The following is a 17887-nucleotide window of genomic DNA, read 5'->3' on the forward strand; positions in this document are numbered from 1 at the left end:
CCCCCCGTATCGAATTTTTTCACCAAAAATTGATTTTTTGCGAAATCAAACTAAGTATACCAGCGTCTTATTTGGGTCACCTAGATTACGAAAACACCGGGTTATAACAGGATCCGAGCAGAACTAAGGGAATGAGAGCACTTTGAAAATCCTGAAAAAGTCGTTTTCGACGTCCGTTTTTGAGGCCAAAAATGGGCATCAAAAATGCCATATCTCGGCTATCGTAAAAGCTACGATCTTGCGGATGGTCTCATTGGATTCAGAATGACGAAACTAAGACAAAACCGTTGGAATTTTCCCGATAGCTCCTATAGAAGCCGAGATATCGACCTTCAAAGTTTGGGTTTTTTCATTTTTCGGGTATACCCCCCCGTATCGAATTTTTTCACCAAAAATTGATTTTTTTCGAAATCGAACTAAGTATACCAGCGTCTTAATTGGGTCGCCTAGATTACGAAAACACCGGGTTATAACAGGATCCGAGCAGAACTAAGGGAATGAGAGCACTTTGAAAATCCTGAAAAAGTCGTTTTCGACGTCCGTTTTTGAGGCCAAAAATGGGCATCAAAAATGCCATATCTCGGCTATCGTAAAAGCTACGACTTTGCGGATGGTCTCGTTGGATTCAGAACGATGAAACTAAGACAAAACCGTTGGAATTTTCCCGATAACTCCCATAGAAGCCGAGATATCGACCTTCAAAGTTTGGGTTTTTTCATTTTTCGGGTATACCCCCCCGTATCGAATTTTTTCACCAAAAATTGATTTTTTTCGAAATCGAACTAAGTATACCAGCGTCTTAATTGGGTCGCCTAGATTACGAAAACACCGGGTTATAACAGGATCCGAGCAGAACTAAGGGAATGAGAGCACTTTGAAAATCCTGAAAAATTCGTTTTCGACGTCCGTTTTTGAGGCCAAAAATGGGCATCAAAAATGCCATATCTCGGCTATCGTAAAAGCTACGATCTTGCGGAAGGTCTCGTTGGATTTGGAATGACGAAACTAAGACAAAACCGTTGGAATTTTCCCGATAGCTCCCATAGAAGCCGAGATATCGGTCTTCAAAGTTTGGGTTTTTTCATTTTTCGGGTATACCCCCCCGTATCGAATTTTTTCACCAAAAATTGATTTCTTTCGAAATCAAACTAAGTATACCAGCGTCTTATTTGGGTCACCTAGATTACGAAAACACTGGGTTATAACAGGATCCGAGCAGAACTAAGGGAATGAGAGCACTTTGAAAATCCTGAAAAAGTCGTTTTCGACGTCCGTTTTTGAGGCCAAAAATGGGCATCAAAAATGCCATATCTCGGCTATCGTAAAAGCTACGATCTTGCGGAAGGTCTCGTTGGATTTGGAATGACGAAACTAAGACAAAACCGTTGGAATTTTCCCGATAGCTCCCATAGAAGCCGAGATATCGACCTTCAAAGTTTGGGTTTTTTCATTTTTCGGGTATACCCCCCCGTATCGAATTTTTTCACCAAAAATTGATTTTTTGCGAAATCAAACTAAGTATACCAGCGTCTTATTTGGGTCACCTAGATTACGAAAACACTGGGTTATAACAGGATCCGAGCAGAACTAAGGGAATGAGAGCACTTTGAAAATCCTGAAAAAGTCGTTTTCGACGTCCGTTTTTGAGGCCAAAAATGGGCATCAAAAATGCCATATCTCGGCTATCGTAAAAGCTACGATCTTGCGGAAGGTCTCGTTGGATTTATAATGACGAAACTAAGACAAAACCGTTGGAATTTTCCCGATAGCTCCCATAGAAGCCGAGATATCGGTCTTCAAAGTTTGGGTTTTTTCATTTTTCGGGTATACCCCCCCGTATCGAATTTTTTCACCAAAAATTGATTTTTTTCGAAATGAAACTATGTATACCAGCGTCTTATTTAGGTCACGTAGATTACGAAAACACCGGGTTATAACAGGATCCGAGCAGAACTAAGGGAATGAGAGCACTTTGAAAATCCTGAAAAAGTCGTTTTCGACGTCCGTTTTTGAGGCCAAAAATGGGCATCAAAAATGCCATATCTCGGCTATCGTAAAAGCTACGATCTTGCGGAAGGTCTCGTTGGATTTATAATGACGAAACTAAGACAAAACCGTTGAAATTTTCCCGATAGCTCTCATAGAAGCCGAGATATCGACCTTCAAAGTTTGGGTTTTTTCATTTTCCGAGTATACCCCCCCGTATCGAATTTTTTCACCAAAAATTTATTTTTTACGCGCCCACAACGGGCGACTCGCGCGCCTCCTTCGAGCCGTCGCGCGCGCGTCGCGGGCACGTCCCCTCAGGTCTATACGAAACTTTAGAGGTAATTTGGGTACCTCAAATTCCTAGACTAAACATCTTAAAACATCTCTGCCTGTATACCTATCTTCTTCAAAAACTATACAGCTCTTAAGCTTCTATTGAGCATTAAGTCCTAAAAATTTCAACTCGTTTGAAGATTTAGAATTTGAGTTATCGCGGTCCAATGAACTTGATTTTATGCCCCATCGCTCCCATCAGCGTCAGATCAATCCTGGACTAAACATTCCTCTAATAACTTACCTTTAAAGTTTGAAGCAAAGTTAACCACCGTATCCTGTGACTCTCCCTCAGGCGTATCTTCACTAAACGAGAACTTTGTTTGAAGTTTCGGATCGACGTACTTGGGATAAACTGGGGTGGTTGCTACAAGACAACAATTTAACTTAATAGATTTTAATGCCACCAAATGTGATTACCTTTAAAGTTCGAGGCAAAATTGACGACCGGTTCTTCAGGAAGGTCCTCCTCGGATCCGGAAAATTTGGTTTGCAACTCTTTTTTCACAAAACTGGGGTACACAGGTGTGGTCGCTGTAAAAGTGCTAGTTTAGTACCACCTCTAAAGCTAAATTACTTCAATGAAGGTTATATGCGTGTGCAGTTCTCCAGCACCACAATGTGTTTGGACATATTTACAAGGGAATATGAACACACGTTTGTTAAGCACGTCAACATAGAGGGAGAGATGAAAGACCAACCTTTAAATTTGGAAGCGAAATTTACCGCAAACGAATGTTCATTGTCTACCGGGAGATCGAACTCTGATAACTTTGACGGATCTACTTCCACGTGAAATGGATACACTGGGGTGGTGGCTGTAGATAAATTTCAATGGCGTTCAGTTAGAACGTAAACTGCTTCATTTAAGACAAACCTTTGAAATTTGATGGAAAATTAACCGGTTTATCTTCAATCGGAATATCGAACTCTGACCTTTTGGAGGGATCAAACTCGACACGTTGCGGGTACACCGGTGTAGTGGCTGTAGACAGGCGTTTTAAGTTACAGTTTTATAATGCCACATAAGTCACTCACCTTGGAATTTTGAGGGAAAGTTCACGGATACCGCATCTGGTTGTACCGCTTCTTCCGACTCCACTGGATTTCCGAAGTCGGTAAACTTGGATAGGTCAACGTCAACATGATCCGGATACACCGGAGTGGTGGCCTTGAAGTTCGAAGGGAAGTTCACCCCCGGTGAAAGTTTTTTTTCTGTGGCCGGTTTTGGGGTAGTTTCCACTAAGTTATCTGGAATTGACAGAGAGGAAAGTTGAAACGTGTCTGAAGTACAGGTTTTCTTAAAGGAGTTTTTGTGGACCCCTGGAATTGCTATATTAATTAGATACTTTTTTTTCAGTAAATATTTGGGGAATTACTCTAATAATTAAAGCTTCTGAAAATAGATATATGGAGATTCCTATAGGGGTCTAATATGGCAAACAATCTGGACTACGCCTTGAGGCTTACTGATAGACGAAGGCCTCAAATTGTCTTCAAAAACCAAAAAATGATGAGAAATCCTAGACTAAGAATGACCCATTGAATTTTTTTTCTGACTTTTGTTAACTCATAACAACCCCCCCTGTGCACCGATCTCTTTCAAAAACTATACAGCTCTCAAGCCCCTATTGATCTTATAGTCCTGAAAATTTCAAGTCGTTTGAGGGTTTTGAATTTGAGTTATGGTGTTCCAAAGAATTTGACATTATGCCTCCTGTTTCGACTAAATTGCTGATTTTTGTCTTCCGGAACCTCCTGGAGCCTTAGTATATGAAAAAGAGGTTTGAAAGTCAAAAATCTGAATTGGACATCTAAACCTTAGTAAATAATGAAAAAGTTTCATGGACAGTTGTCTTGGAAGCTATAAAGGGTAATTGCAGAAATTCTTGTTTTTGGGTCATTTTAGTCCCCGCAGCCTCAATATCTAGAGGATATTAGCTCAGGTTCATAATCTAACAAAAAAGTGAAAATATTCAAATAAAGAACACCAAAAATGGGGAATAACACTAGTAGAACTTATTGGTGGTACAGTAACTTACCAACTCTGTTGGGTGAACTCAAATTCGTCCTCTTATTGGCCACATCGAACAATTTAGGCCTGGCCTGGTAAGTCGTCTTGTAAAAAACTTGTTTGACATACCCAAAGCGTGGATCTGCGGCTTGTTCCCTTTGTGGTAATGTGGCAACGGTTGCACCTACAATTTTAATATAAACAATTGATGAAAATGTCATTGTTAAGGTACAAGTGAGTTTCCTCATCTCTTTTTGCCCTTCTGACAGTTACTAAAATGAATACTTTACCCTTGTCAGGTCTCTCTTGAGCATTTTTACTACCTCTGGATGGATAGTTCGTCTTATAAAATATTTGCTTGCCAAAGCCCTTATCAGTGTCCTGCCTCTTAATTGAGACGGGAGTTGTTGGATGAGGTGCGATTTCCGTGGACCAGTGGCTCGGTGGGAAGTATTTCGACGTTTGGTCCTCCTCTACGCCTTAAAATCTCCACATTACACTTCTCCAAGATGCTGTTTACTTGGAATATCATACCTACTAAGTTGGGAGCGGGTTTTAAAGTAGTTTTGGAGTTTCCAATCATTTTTCGATATGCTGTATCGGTATCTTGGGAGTCTACCAGGTCGGGTCTTGGGGTTCTTCTGAATTGGAGGTCTTCGACGAAGTGTTTGCCTTGTTGACCGATTAGTAAATTGGCACTGTAAAGAAACGTTAAGGAGTACTTTTTTGTATGAATCTTGAAAAACGCTAAAATAGGTGTTTAATTAAATTGTCTAGGGAATATGTGTACAAATTTTCAAACTGGTATGAGATTAGTTTTTTGAGTTATGAACATTGTGTCGAATATGTAGAATAAAAAAAATCAATATTTTCAAAAAATATTTTTTTTTCAAAATTTTGTACGAATTTGGAAAAACGCTGAAATAGGTGTCCAATGAAATCGTCCAAAGAATATGTGTACAAATTTTGAAACTGATATTTGCTCAATTTTTGGAGTTATGAACATTGTGTCGTACATATAGAAGAAAAAAAATCAATATTTTCAAAAAATATTTTTTTTCTCAAAATTTTGTACAAATTTGGAAAAACGCGAAAATAGGTGTCCAATGAAATCGTCCAGAGAATATGTGTACAAATTTTCAAACTGATATTTGCTCAATTTTTTGAGTTATGAACATTGTGTCGAATATAGAGAAGAAAAAAATCAATATTTTCAAAAAATATTTTTTTTCTTAAAATTTTGTATAAATTTGGAAAAACGCTGAAATAGGTGTCCAATAAAATCGTCCAGAGAATATGTGTACAAATTTTCAAACTGATATTTGCTCAATTTTTGGAGTTATGAACATTGTGTCGAATATATAGAAGAAAAAAAATCAATATTTTCAATAAAATTTTTTATTTTCAATATTTTGTTCGAATTTGGAAAAACACTAAAATAGGTATCCAATGAAATCGTCCAGAGAATATGTGTACAAATTTTCAAACTGATATTTGCTCAATTTTTGGAGTTATGAACATTGTGTCCAATATATAGAAAAAAAAAAATCAATATTTTCAATAAAATTTTTTTTTTTCAAAATTTTGTGCGAATTTAGAAAAACGCTGAAATAAGTGTCCAATGAAATCGTCCAGAAAATATGTGTACAAATTTTCAAACTGATATTTGCTCAATTTTTGGAGTTATGAACATTGTGTCCAATATATAGAAGAAAAAAAATCAATATTTTCAATAAAATTTTTTTTTTTCAAAATTTTGTGCGAATTTGGAAAAACGCTGAAATAGGTGTTCAATGAAATCGTCCAGAGAATATGTGTACAAATTTTCAAACTGATATTTGCTCAATTTTTGGAGTTATGAACATTGTGTCCAATATATAGAAGAAAAAAAATCAATATTTTCAATAAAATTTTTTTTTTTCAAAATTTTGTGCGAATTTAGAAAAACGCTGAAATAAGTGTCCAATGAAATCGTCCAGAAAATATGTGTACAAATTTTCAAACTGATATTTGCTCAATTTTTGGAGTTATGAACATTGTGTCGTACATATAGAAGAAAAAAATCAATATTTTCAAAAAATATTTTTTTTTTCAAAATTTTGTACGAATTTGGAAAAACGCTGACATAGGTGTCCAATGAAATCGTCCAGAGAATATGTGTACAAATTTTCAAACTGATATTTGCTCAATTTTTGGAGTTATGAACATTGTGTCGAATATATAGAAGAAAAAAATCAATATTTTCAAAAAATATTTTTTTTTTCAAAATTTTGTACGAATTTGGAAAAACGCTTAAATAGGTGTCCAATGAAATCATCCAGAGAATATGTGTACAAATTTTCAAACTGATATTTGCTCAATTTTTGGAGTTATGAACATTGTGTCCAATAAATAGAAGAAAAAAAATCAATATTTCCAAAAAATTTTTTTTTTTCAAAATTTCGTACGAATTTGGAAAAACGCTAAAATAGGTGTCCAATGAAATCATCCAGAGAATATGTGTACAAATTTTCAAACTGATATTTGCTCAATTTTTGGAGTTATGAACATTGTGTCGAATATATAGAATAAAAAAAATCAATATTTTCAAAAAATATTTTTTTTTTCAAAATTTTGTACGAATTTGGAAAAACGCTGACATAGGTGTCCAATGAAATCGTCCAGAGAATATGTGTACAAATTTTCAAACTGATATTTGCTCAATTTTTGGAGTTATGAACATTGTGTCGAATATATAGAATAAAAAAATCAATATTTTCAAAAAATATTTTTTTTTTCAAAATTTTGTACGAATTTGGAAAAACGCTGACATAGGTGTCCAATGAAATCATCCAGAGAATATGTGTACAAATTTTCAAACTGATATTTGCTCAATTTTTGGAGTTATGAACATTGTGTCGAATATATAGAAGAAAAAAATCAATATTTTCAAAAAATATTTTTTTTTTCAAAATTTTGTACGAATTTGGAAAAACGCTTAAATAGGTGTCCAATGAAATCATCCAGAGAATATGTGTACAAATTTTCAAACTGATATTTGGTCAATTTTTGGAGTTATGAACATTGTCTCGAATATATAGAAAAAAATAATCAATATTTTCACAAAATATTTTTTTATTCAAAATCTTGTACGAATTTGGAAAAACGCTGAAATAGGTGTCCAACGAAATCGTCCAGAGAATATGTGTACAAATTTTCAAACTGACATTTGGTCAATTTTTGGAGTTATGAACATTGTCTCGCATATATAGAAAAAAATAATCAATATTTTCAAAAAATATTTTTTTTTTCAAAATTTTGTCCGAATTTGGAAAAACGCTGAAATAGGTGTCCAATGAAATCGTCCAGAGAATATGTGTACAAATTTTCAACCTTGCATTTAATCAATTTTTTGAGTTATGAATCAAACCATTCAAGGAATATCTGTACAGAGTCAACAGTACTGAAGTTACTGACAAATATCCACATATAGTTTCTAGGATATTTTATGCATTATAATTAGCTTATTAAGATAACTGTGTACCTTATGTGGCTCATTTGCAAACATTAGTAATGCAGCATAATTTAAGAAACAGGGTACTTTTACCAGTAAAAACAAAATTGTTAACTTGACCCTTTTCCATTATGTGCAGTTGCTGTGTCTAAAATTAAAAAAATATATAAAGATGAAACATATGTAATTGCAGTTGCTGTATCATCATTAACGTTTTCATTATTTAATCCTTTGACGTGACGATTGAAATTAAAACAAATAAAACCAGACGCGGTTCACCTTTCGATGCGCGTCTTATTTATATCGGATTATAATTTATGGTAATTTAAGGTGTATTACTTAATAACGTTTGTACGGGATAATATAATGGTTTTTTATTGGATATAGAATTACGCCGTTTTACAGGTGCTTCTCTATTTGTTATTTTTCTTGAATTATGAATAGGATGTTCTTGTTGTAAAATGTACCAGAGAATGTAAATCTAAAAAACCCAGTCTTGGAATAAGGTCCTAAAGGATATAAACATTTAGATATATTAAATATATTTCGAATTTTTGAAGGTAATGAAAAATGAACTGGAAAGCCTGTAAATGACGAATCATTTTATTAAATGCTGGGAATAAAATTAAAAACTACGTTCAGTGCCCTTTTAATCCCGATATTTCAAGCAATATTGTAGAGAAAATGGCTTCATCTGCATTAGAATGCAAGCAATATTTCAACTGGTTAATAATGCTTGAAATTTTTTAAAACTCCTTCACTGAATAACCAAAGGCACTTTATTTCAAGAGTTTTTGATGCATACAATCTACTCGGACTTCTCTAAGGCTTTTGACAAAGTGAATAATACAGTTATATACAACAGAATGAACTCACATGTATTTCTTTAAATTAAAAAAAATGCTTTCAACGAATCCCTGCCATTCTGTTTAATGATACACCCAGATAAGAATAATTGTGTAACGCTAGAAAAAACATTCTATTAGTTAGAATTGAACTGAAACCATTAAAACACTAGGAGAAAGTAATAAAGTAAACTAATCAGATGTACTTGTTTCTGTTTTTTCACTCTTTAAACCGTTCTAAAGTCGTGAGTGGGCCGGTTCTTCTGTATAGCACTTACAGATATTATCCATTCGCGGTTTTTTATTGACCTTAAGTAATTGTTCAGGAGATGCCTTAAGGTGATTTTTTTTTAAATGGGTTTTTAATTTTAATCCTGCAACAACAGGAAGAGCTATATATAAATCAGTCTGCAAAATTTACTGCAAGTCAATATTCTTACACTGTTTTGATGGCAAACGAGATAGCAGTGTCACCAGCAAACAGTGTGGCCTCTAACATATCTCCCACTTCATATTTCTTGCATAAAGTCACGGAAGTAAACTTTTCATTATTACATGAGTTCAGAATAAATTACACCAGACTTTTTGATAATTTGCCAGGGAGTTTTCAACAGTTTATAGTAGCTAAGTACAGAATTTTTAAACCACAATATAAGGACAGAAAACTAGACACATTAAGTGCGAAACTGAATATTTGCGTACTAAAAGATGCCTCGTTTTTTTTTGTCAAATAAAACACTTTTACCTGTAATCTTCTTCGGATTTACTGCAGTTCACCATGTACCAGTGATCGCAGATCAGCATCCTTTGCTGGAACAACGTCTTGCTTGGACATTTGTAGCTGAATTGTCTCCCTAATCCGTCGCACATGTGATAGACCTACAAAAAAGGAATGATTTGGTCCTAATTGTCTAATAGTTTTTTGATGCATAATACAACATCAGGATTGTTATTTATTAAGGGAAATCTGTGAGGACTAGCTTGAGGTCATTGGGTCTCAACTTGAAATAGATCAAAATGTATAAGGTATAGATTATAGACTTATTTCAGGCTTAAAAATTTGGAAATTGTTCACGCCAACAGTCTTGACTGGATTACACAATCGAATTCAAAAGAGTTTGCACCATTCAGCATCACAGCAAAAAGCAAGACGATGAATGTCAAGGTTGTATACACTGAAGAACAGAAGAGAGCCTAGCAGTTTATAATAGACTTTGTATAATTGTATAACAACTTATAATTGGTCCATATAATTTATAAGATGCTATTAATATGTATTATAGTATAAATTATATGCAAAGGTGTTTTTTTTACCTGACATCCAGTGGAAACATCCGCGTAGTATCCGGATGTCCTTCCATCGCAGGAAAACGCCGTTTTCGGAATCTGAAAAGGAAATTTGATTAAGGTACGTTGCTAGTTGACATTTTCATAATCCATTTAATAAAACGGTTTAATTTATTACTCTTTTAAAATATCCAATAGTTTCACAGAAAATAAATATCAATGAGGTATAATCATCCCATTGTTGCACACGAACTTATTCTTTCCTTTTCATTTTATTTCATCAAAAGTCCAGAGGTGTAAAATCGGGCGATCTTGCTGGCCACTCGATAGGTCCTCGACGATTAATCCATCGATTAGGGTAAGTATTAGTCAAATATTTCTGCTAAAATGAGGCGGTGCCCCATCTTGTTGATTAAGGTAAGTTGCTATTAGACATTTTCATAATCCATTTAATAAAACGGTTTAATTTATGCTCCTATAAGCTCTGAAAATTCACATCAATTTAATTACGTCACTACAAAAAAATGTACAGAAGACAGACTTTAGTTTATAGTTCTTTAAATATTGCAAGCTTCATTCATAATTCTTGCCTCTTTTAAAATATCCAATCTTTTCATAGAAAATAAATAAATACGTCCTAGATTCAGGCAATGAGGTGTAATCATTCCATTGTTGCACACGAACTTATTCTTTCCTTTTCATTTCATTTCATCAAAAATCCAGAGGTGTAATATCGGGCGATCTCGCTGGCCACTCGATAGGTCCTCGACGATTAATCCATCGATTATGGTAAGTATTAGTCAAATATTTCTGCTAAAATGAGGCGGTGCCCCATCTTGTTGATTAAGGTATGTTGCTAGTAGACATTTTCATAATTCATTTAATAAAACGGTTTAATTTATGCTTGTATAAGCTTTGACAGTTCACATCAATTTAGTTACGTCACTATGGAAAAAATTCATAAAAGACAGACAGATTAGTTTATAGCTCTTTAAATACTGTCAGCTTCATTCGTAATTCTTGCCTTGTCTATGTATTATCTCTGAAATATCTTTATAAAAAGGCACATTGATTAAAAACACTCTTTTAAAATATCCAATGATTTCATAGAAAATAAAAAAATACGTCCTAGATTCAGGCAATGAGGTATAATCATCCCATTGTTGCACTCGAACTTATTGTTTCATGTTGATATTATTTATATTAAATTTTCAGGTGAAGAACCAGGAACGGGATGTCACGTAATTATTACGAATCTTTTTACTACATTTCTTATTTGATAGTTTTTTGATAAACGTATGCTTTTTCCTTAATGGTATTGTAAACAGACATAATAGCAGATATTGGTCGGATTTCAACCCAAGATTATTTAGGAAAGTACAAACCCAATATCCCAAAAAACTAAATGTATGGGCTAAAATTTTCGGCAACCGCATTATTGGGCCACATTTTTACTTAGAAAAAATTTAACAGGAGGAAATGTACCCTGAATTACTGGAAGCTATTATGAAGCCAGCTTATGTTACTACTAATGAGGAAGATGAGCGCCATCGGCCAGAAAATTAAATTTTTCAGCAAGATGTGGATGCGTTTCCTGTAAGCCAATTTTTGGATGAAAATTTTTATGGAATAAAGATTGAACAGAGATGACTCGCCAGATCTCCTGATTTGTTATCACTTGTAATAATATTAGAACATTTTTATCATCTGCAAACGCTCGCCTATTAGATATAAGGGCAGTAGTTACCAAATAAAGAAAAGGCCTTTCAAGCAGACGCAGTTAGACAAGACAAGACAACATACTATCCTCTTCGCTATTTAACATTTACTTTGCTCATTATTTCTCCCCCTAGACGAAAACCTATGAAGAATATTATATTTGCAGATGACACTAGTCTTCTCTGACAGCTTGGAAGCAGAGACTATAATGAACTAGATGTTAGTCATTATAAGCAAATATTCCAAGGAAAGAAAAAAGGCATCAATCAAATTTAATTTTGTTCTCACACTTAAAATGAAGCAACACTAGTCGCGTATCACCTCTAATGAAAATCCTTCTTTTTTATTACACAGTTAGCGAAGCGAAACTCGGTCATCCGCAAGGAAAATAAACATTCTTCAATCGAGATTTTTAAGACTTTCCTTCGCATAATCGTAAACGAATTACCGACTCATTAGCAACCAAGATTGTGATCTGTAGTAGGCAAAGTTGCGTCACAATCCGCCTTTTGTTCTTGGCGCACATTTTTCTCTTATTTATTTCAGACTGATTCGGCTGTCAACTTTAATTGCTCAACACGGAGGCACTATATAGGCATTCAGTAAAATAGCAAAAACCAGATTCCAAATGTTCCCACACACAACACAAGTCAATGGGTGGCAAAGCTTTTTTTTTTTTTTTAAATCCATAAGCAAGTTTACGTAACTCATAAGAGGTGTATATTCGCATGTGGGCCATACCGAATAAATAACTACTCTATTGATCATCGGACGCCAACTTATTTGCAAATAAAACGGTATTCAATTAGCGAATACCTTATTAAGTAGCCTCGGTAACAAGTTTACAAGGTGCTTAGTTGCGTCTCAAGAAGAGTCATTAGGGTTATGTTATTATTGTGTTATTTATGCTGATCTATTTTTTAGTTAGATCTATTTAGATTTAAATAGAAATACAATATTTAGTCTTTGACTTTCTTATTTTAATTTATTATTGCTAGTGGCTGAATTTCCAGTCATTTGACTTTTAAAGGGCTTTCAATAGAGTCATGTTGATTTCTGAAGATGATACAGAGTTTCTATGAAGACCTGGATCGAATTGGTACAATGAAAATTAAGGTAAATTACAAGAAGACGATAACGGTATATAAAATGGTATGTAAGTAACAGAAGTGTAACAGTTTCACTACAAAAGATGTTGAAAATGTGCATCGTTAACTTTTGGAAAGTGGCAACATAAATATCAACTTTGACGTAGATGGAAGATCGACTTTTTGTTTTTTTCTTGAAAAAAAAAGTCCAGACGTGTAAGATCGGGCGTCCTGGCTGGCCACTCGGTAGGCCCTTGACGACCAATACACTAATTAGCCGTAGTATTATTCAAATATTCTCTGCTGAGGTAAGGCGGTGCCCCATCTTGTTTTCGACTCAAATTCATGAGCCTTCAATAATCTCAAGGATCAGTGGTTCTACTGCATTTTCTAACAAGCCTAAGTAAAGGACCCCTGACAAATTTCAATGCAAACTCTACAAACCACAACACACCTACAAACAAATTACGCCTGAACAGGTGTAGTAAAGAAAATAAAAATAAGATTTTGAAAGGCTGTCTTGTTGCTATAGATAGAAAAAATGACTCTTAATATTCTAGGACCATAAGCGCGGTTTTACACACACCGATATTATCGGTATCGGTATCGGAGAGTGCTTTCTTACACAGAGAGTGCTTTTGCTGTATTTGCGAAAAAAGAAGTGTCAAAAAAATAGACGAAGACGATATTGGGTCCATCCCATATTATCTCAAAAATATATAGAAGGAGCATTTTATACGATGTTTGAAAAATTGCGCGAACATGATGATTGATGACATGAATACTTTAGAATGAGCACAGCTACATTTGACTACTCACTAGAAAAGTTCTCTTTTAGCTTACAAAGACAAGATACTCAAATGAGACTATGTGTATCTCCAAAAGAAATGCTGGCAATAACACTGAGGTAAGTAATTAAGGAAATTCTTTATTTGCATTTAAAGTAACATAATAAAAATTCTTACATAAACTAAACTTTGATAATAAAAATAATTCATACACTATTTTGGAAATGTTGTAAAACATCTTGTGAGGTCTGTTTTTAAAGGTGGTAGACAATGGTACAGTGAAAACATCTCGTCGAACTTGCATTGTCTTATTTATTTAATGTAACACGACGTTTCGGTTGGTAAGTATCTCAAAGTGACAAAGAGGAAAAAGCACTTCAGGAGTTTCTGCTTCACCTCAACAACTTCAGACCAACAATCAAGTTCACGATGGAGACAGACAAGGACTCAGCTCTACCTTTCCTAGATGTCCTCGTTAAAAAGGTCGGTGGAAATCTACGAACTTCAGTCTGAGAACTTGAGTCCAACCATCCTGCAACCACCAAAGTAGGCATCATAAGATCCCTCTACAATAGAGCTCGAACCATCTGTAGAAGCGACGAGGATCTCAAGACTGAAGTGGATACCATCTACAAAGACCTACAACAGAATGGATATCCAAAGGACGAGTCCAAACCAGATCAGAGACGAGGCCACCACGACAACCAGACTTCTACCCATACCTTACATTAGGGGTACATCGGAACAAATCCGACGCATTGCCAGCAAGTACAATATTAGAACTGCCTTTAGATCTAGCACCACTATCACAAGAGTGGTATCAAAGACCTGTTGGATACCAAAAATTGCGTCTACCAGATCCCATGTGAGTGCGGTGACTCATACATAGGTGAAACGAAGCGCCCCCTAGAAGTCAGAGCGAAGGAACATCGCAGCTGGACCCAAAGAGGAGAGGTTTCCAAATCTGGAATAGCAGAGCACGGATACTGCACTGAAGCCAAGGTACTGCACTGGCGGAAGAGGAAGTTCGTAGAGGCAGTTTTCATTTCACAGAATCAGGTGATCTTTAGCCAGCCAAGCGTCGATGTACCCAACATCTGGAAGCCTCTACTCTCAGGACAGTGTAGGATCTAGAGAGAGGCGTGTCCTCCCTCCAATTCTTTTCACGGATGACTTGCCTTTCCACATCGCTGCACACATCTAGTATATAAGCCTATAGAATAGTAGTTTGCTGTCAGTTTACACTTGATAACGGTTGAAGATACTTACCAACACCTTGACAAAAAGAGTATTGTTATAGCTGTATTAAAAGACAACACCCCTGGGGATGATATGGTTAGTGCTTTCATCAAACGAAACAATTTATTTGTTCGAATATCAAAAGATCCTGATCCTCAGTGGACCAAGAGGATGTTTTGAAGTTTTTTGCAAATATTACACCGGCATTAGTAGACTCTATAACTATGACGAAACAAACGTCACTGATGACCCCGGTGCTAGAAAAGTCATTGTTCCACGAAACTCGAAAAGGGTCTAACGTGTCCAAAATCATTCCAGGACAGCCATTAGCATAATGGTCTACGGTAGCGTCAGTGGAGTCTTGTTGCCGCCCATGGTGGTATATGAAGCCAATAATATTTATGAAAACTGGTGTAAAGGAGGCCCACCAGGAACAGTTTACAAAAAGTTTGACGCCAACTTATTCAAGATATGGTTTAAGGAAATTTTACTTTCACATGTCCTAAGAACAAGAGAACCTGGAAAAAGAGTGATCCTCGTGGGAGACAACTTGGCCAGCCATTTTGCTCCAAGTGTCGTACAGGCAGCACAAGAACATGATATATATATGAGCCCGTTTCATTAGATTCTTGATTCCCAACGATTAGATGTGGCGGTATTCGGACCAATGAAGAAGAGATGGCGTGATATTCTCGAAAGCTGCCGAAGAGAGTCGATATCCTGGGTCAATTCCAAAAGAACAATTATTTCCCATTTTACTGAACAGACTTTTGGTGGCCATTAGTGACACAGTGTCGCAAAATTTAATATCAGGATTTCGCACCACCGGCTTATATCCATGAGGTAGCCCCAACCACTCAATCAATATATTTTTTTTTAACTAAATCGCTTTTTATAAAAAAAATTAGCATAGTTGTAGTTGTAGAGGATGATTTCGTCGGTATACTCATAATTTTTGGCCACCCAAGTTCCGAAGGATACCGGAGTTACATGTAAAAGTGTGTTCAAAAGGTGACAAAGTAACCTCGGTTTACGGTATGCATTATAACCTGAAATATTTTTTCATATTGAAGAAACAAGATTTTTATGTAAAAAAACTAGGAGTACGTATTGGTTCAGCTTTTTCCCATTTTCTCAAAAACTAAACAATTTCCAAAAAAAACTCATTGGACATTACTTAAAGAGAATTCGATTCCCTATAATTTGATATGCATCACAACTAAAAACAAGGCAAATAATATTTTATGCAAGAAAACTAGGAGTGCGTGTTGGTTCAGTTTTTTCCAATTTACTCAAAAAATATCAATTTTCAGAAAAAAACTCGTAATACACCTTTTGAAGGGAATTAAATTTCCTTTCATTTGCTATGCATTATAACCTGAAATACTTTTTCATACCGAAGAAACAAGACCTTTATGTAAAAAAAACTAGGGGTACGTATTGGTTCAGTTTTTCTCCATTTACTCAAAAACTAAACGATTTCTAAGAAAAACTCATTGGACATTATTTAAAGAGAATTCGATTCCCTATAACTTGATATGCATCACAACTAAAAACAAGGCAAATAATATTTTATGCAAAAAAACTAGGAGTACGTGTTGGTTCAGTTTTTCCCAATTTACTCAAAAATTTGAATTTTCCGAAAAAAACTCGTAAAACACCTTTTGAAGGGAATTAAATTTCCTTTTATTTGCTATGCATTATAACCTGAAATACTTTTTCATACCGAAGAAACAAGACCTTTATGTAAAAAAAACTAGGGGTATGTATTGGTTCAGTTTTTCTCCATTTACTCAAAAACTAAACAATTTCCGAGAAAAACTCATTAGACATTATTTAAAGAGAATTCGATTCCCTACAATTTGATATGCATCACAACTAAAAACAAGGCAAATAATATTTTATGCAAAAAAACTAGGAGTACGTGTTGGTTCAGTTTTTCCCAATTTACTAAGTTCGACAAGATGTTTTCATCTTGTGAGGTGCTACTCGTTGATGTATATGACCCTTTTTGATAAAACGACTGATAGTTTGTCGTTGATGGGTTTGCTGCTTGTAAAATAGTATATGACGGAGATGAGACTGCAGAGAAATCAGATACAGGAGAAGTAGAAAAGGTGATACTAGAGGTGCTTATTTGAGGATTTCGTTTAATTTTTTGAATTAGCTGCAGTACTCCCATCCTAAACTCAATTTTTTCCTCTTCAGACATTGTTGTTATCATAGGAATAACGGAATTGAAGAATGACTCTTTAGTTTTTTCCTAATTTCCAATTCAATGGGGTCCGCAAGCCTCTTGTGGCCCTCTTGTGAACTGGCTTTAGATGTTGCTGGTGTAGGTGTAGGACTTCATTTGAATTTTCAGTTTCTTCTCCTTGGTTTACTTCCACATCCGAAATACTAGAGATCGTTTCATCTTTATTCACAACTTGTAACTGATCATGGTAAACATATTTTCGTTGTGTACCCTGTCCACTCTTTTTATTAAGGGATCTCTTATATTTTGCCACTTTGTTCTAATAGCGTCACCTAAAATAGATGGTATACAGATATTTGGCAAGTGGAAACACGTTCACGGATATGCATTTTGCCTACATAAGCAAGATTATAAGAGATATTTGACATAGTATTTGGAATATTTTAAAAGATGAATATCTTCCAACGCCAACAGAAGAAAATTGGAAGGACATTGCTGATGGATTTACAAGAAATGCTCAGTTTCCGCACTGCATAGGGGCTGTGGACGAGAAGCACGTCCGCGTTATGAAGTTTCCAGGCAGTGGATCGATGAATTTGAATTATAAACATTTTTTTTTCAATAGTCCTAATGGCTATTGCGGATTCTAATTATCGCTTTATATACGGCGCCTTTGGTAAGGATTGCGACTCATCAGTATTTAAAGAAACCGTGTTTTGGAAATTATTACAACAAGATGCCTTGGATATTCCCCACCCAAGCCCACTAATTTCAACAGGAGACAATTTACCTTTTGTCTTAGTTGGAGACGAAGCATTTTCACTGTCCCAGAATTTACTTAGGCGACGGTATATAGAATGTTCGTTCCGTATATTAGTAAATAAGTGGCGAATAT

General features: G+C 35.2%; 1 protein-coding gene across 5 annotated transcripts in view; it reads right to left on the reverse strand.

Moving 5' to 3' along the window:
• The window catches only part of LOC126745350 (uncharacterized), a 41002-nt gene that overhangs the window by 6141 nt on the left and 16974 nt on the right, over positions 1 to 17887 (reverse strand). For 2 of the 5 annotated variants that reach the window (XM_050453147.1, XM_050453146.1), the window contains exons 2-11: positions 9989 to 10060; positions 9420 to 9553; positions 4871 to 5034; positions 4627 to 4815; positions 4365 to 4520; positions 3361 to 3573; positions 3200 to 3307; positions 3024 to 3140; positions 2743 to 2856; positions 2567 to 2689 (exon numbers count right to left, since the gene is read on the reverse strand). In XM_050453147.1, the coding sequence (XP_050309104.1) occupies positions 2567 to 2689; positions 2743 to 2856; positions 3024 to 3140; positions 3200 to 3307; positions 3361 to 3573; positions 4365 to 4520; positions 4627 to 4815; positions 4871 to 5034; positions 9420 to 9553; positions 9989 to 10060 (1390 nt within the window). The remainder of the gene's footprint in view (positions 1 to 2566; positions 2690 to 2742; positions 2857 to 3023; positions 3141 to 3199; positions 3308 to 3360; positions 3574 to 4364; positions 4521 to 4626; positions 4816 to 4870; positions 5035 to 9419; positions 9554 to 9988; positions 10061 to 17887) is intronic. The other 3 variants (XM_050453149.1, XM_050453150.1, XM_050453151.1) reach the window with 3 other exon arrangements.

The sequence above is a fragment of the Anthonomus grandis genome, chromosome 15 (assembly GCF_022605725.1).
Source record: "Anthonomus grandis grandis chromosome 15, icAntGran1.3, whole genome shotgun sequence".
NCBI lineage: Eukaryota > Metazoa > Arthropoda > Insecta > Coleoptera > Curculionidae > Anthonomus > Anthonomus grandis.